The following is a 2,579-nucleotide window of genomic DNA, read 5'->3' on the forward strand; positions in this document are numbered from 1 at the left end:
CATCCGTTTTAAGGTCTTCTCGGAGGACATGAACAATGCTTCCAGGTACTGCACCGCTGCGGGAGAGTCCCGCCCGAACATGGAAGGGGGAACCCGCGTGTGCCGGCGGAAGGATGTTCTTACGGCCGAAAAAAAGTCCATGATCTTGAATCAGGTGCTTCCCCGAGCCATCAAGCTGCACATGGATCGTCTCCACATTCAGCCGTTCACGGGCCCAGTGGTTCTTCCGAATTTTTCGGCTGGAACATTATGCGGTGAGTTTGAAATACCCAGCTCCCACCACACGACGGGTGTGTCCGGCGCGGACATGGTTTTGTACGTTGCTGCTGCGCCGACTAGATATTATACTCATGCGTGGGCAGTGGCATGCTTTGCATTGCCTGATGGGCGTCCTGTGGCCGGGGTGATAAATTTTGGCCCGCATGCAGTCACCGATTCGGAGTTCAGTGTTCGTATTGCGGCACATGGGATTGCGCACGCGCTCGGGTTTGAGTATTTTTATTTTTTTCTCAGGAATATGACACAGACGATACCTGAGGTTCGTGGAAAGAAGAATGTGGTTGTTGTGTCTTCACCCAAGACGCTGGAAAAGACTCGTGCGCACTTCAACTGCACAAGTGCCCCTGGAATGGAGCTGGAGGATGAGGGTCAGGGTACAACGGCATCATCGCATTGGAAGAGACGCAACGCAAAAGACGAGCTGATGGCTGGCGGCGCCGGTGCCGGCTACTACACGGCGCTGACGTTGGCTGTTTTTGAGGACATGGGCTTTTACAGGGCGCAGTGGGACATGGCGGAACAGATGCCATGGGGCAGCAACTCCGGCTGCGAACTGCTGACGGAGAAGTGCTTGACCAATGGCGTCACCCAGTACCCGGAAATGTTTTGCCACGCCGCAAGCAAAGTTTTGCTATGCACATCGGATCGTTTTGCAGTGGGAGACTGCGATATTGTCAGCCACCTAAAACCCCTCCCCGTGCACTTTCAGTACTTTGCGGATCCCAGACGCGGCGGGTTCCTTGACGACAAAATGGACTACTGCCCTCTCATTGGGGAAAGCCAAGCCACGGGGTGCATCGATGGTAGGGCAGACATTATGCCTGGAAGCCGCATTGGCCCAAGCTCAAGGTGCTTAAAAGGGGTTGGGCTGCGTGATTCTATTGGTCTCACTGGGGACGTCTGCGCTGAGGTGTCGTGCGACAACGACACCGTGAGTGTGCGGTACCTTGGTGATGAAACCTGGCATGCGTGCCCAGAGGGCAGCACTATCACACCAACTGGGCCGGTGTTCGTGAGCGGGAAGATTGTTTGCCCGAGGCGCATCGAAGTGTGCTTATGTCCACTAGAAACGCAGTGCTGGCGCTGATGTGAGTTAGTTGGTATCATTTTTTTCCCCTCAATTTTAGTGGTCGTGCTGATCACGGTTTTAGTATTAATGTGTTGATTATAGCATAGGAAGCGCACTGCAGAAACGCCAAATTTGTGATGTTTGGGTTTGTGCTGGGGACAGGCAGCTCCACGTGAGATTATCTTTTTTTCCCCTTTTCCCTCTATAAAAGTGACGCAAAAATAATGAAAAAGAAATGTTTTTTTTTTTTTTACCATGTATGTCTGATTTGTGTCTTTTCAACAGGGCAGCTGATGCAAGCGAGGCAAATGAAAACACGGCGGCGCGCATCGCCCAAAGCGCGTGGGAAAAGTTATGTTCACCGTGTCGGAGATTATTATTATTATTATTTTTTGTGTGTGGGGGCCGAGAGTTGTGTGAAGTGGTAATGATTTTTGGTTTGTTGTTATTGTTAGGGGCCTTTCAGGGGAATGGCCCCGGTTTGACGCGCGTGCGGTGGGGTAACACCCCGGTGCGATTCTCTCGGATGTTCCATTGCGAGCCGTTTCTGTTAGTGCATGGTTTTTGAAGGACAATTAAGTTCATGGGCAGGTTTGTTTACTGCCTCTCGCACACTTTTTGAGGTAGATTGGCCAGCCAGGGCTGAATGATCCAACGGCTTTTTTACCACACTATTGCTTGGCACATTCCCCGCAATTGAGTTTTCATTGGTGGGGGCCCTTGGGCCGTGGACGGAGCAAAAAGGAAACAAAAAAATGATTTTCCCTTTCCGTGGCATTTTTGCCACGCCGGCGGGCCGAGAGTCCATCAGGGCAGTTGGCGGTGCACCTGCGGCCTTCTCGTAGTGGGCAGTCGGCTCTCGGAGAGGGTGCGCCGGGTTGACCCCACCCGCAATAATGAGCCCGGGGCCCCACTGGCGGATGAAGGCTTCCGCGAGTAACAGCGTGCCCGCATTCAGTTCCAGGCGGTGCGGCGTCGGCTGGGAGGGGTGCCAGCCGTTGCCTCGCCAAGGGGCTGCTCGGGCAGAATGTTTTGGCCACACGTGGGCGCACTTGCGGTGGTGCCTGCGGTGGTGCCTTGCGGCGACCGATGGGAAAGCACATCGCGGGCACTTGTCGACGGGAGGTGCGATTGGGCAGTCCCCGGCACTGGGCGGAGCCTGGGGAGCTCTGAGGGCACCGCGCAAAAAACAAAACAAAAAAAAACGGTGCCACCGACAACGCCAAGGCCG

General features: G+C 54.2%; 2 protein-coding genes across 2 annotated transcripts, besides 1 other annotated feature; one reads left to right on the forward strand and one right to left on the reverse strand.

The window, feature by feature from the left end:
• TraAM80_10374 (surface protease GP63) lies at positions 1 to 1,366 on the forward strand (the record flags this gene model as incomplete). The annotated part of the gene is made up of 1 exon (XM_029386998.1): positions 1 to 1,366. A coding segment is annotated over one exon (1,366 nt), but the record flags the coding sequence as incomplete, so codon positions are not given.
• Positions 1,367 to 1,720: 354 nt separating this feature from the next.
• Positions 1,721 to 1,741: a microsatellite.
• A 157-nt stretch (positions 1,742 to 1,898) lies between these two features.
• Positions 1,899 to 2,579, reverse strand: TraAM80_10375 (uncharacterized protein; the record flags this gene model as incomplete). The annotated part of the gene is made up of 1 exon (XM_029386999.1): positions 1,899 to 2,579. A coding segment is annotated over one exon (681 nt), but the record flags the coding sequence as incomplete, so codon positions are not given.

Source organism: Trypanosoma rangeli (genome assembly GCF_003719475.1).
Source record: "Trypanosoma rangeli strain AM80 chromosome Unknown Tra_15.4_contig_00926, whole genome shotgun sequence".
NCBI classification, from domain to species: Eukaryota; Euglenozoa; class Kinetoplastea; order Trypanosomatida; family Trypanosomatidae; genus Trypanosoma; species Trypanosoma rangeli.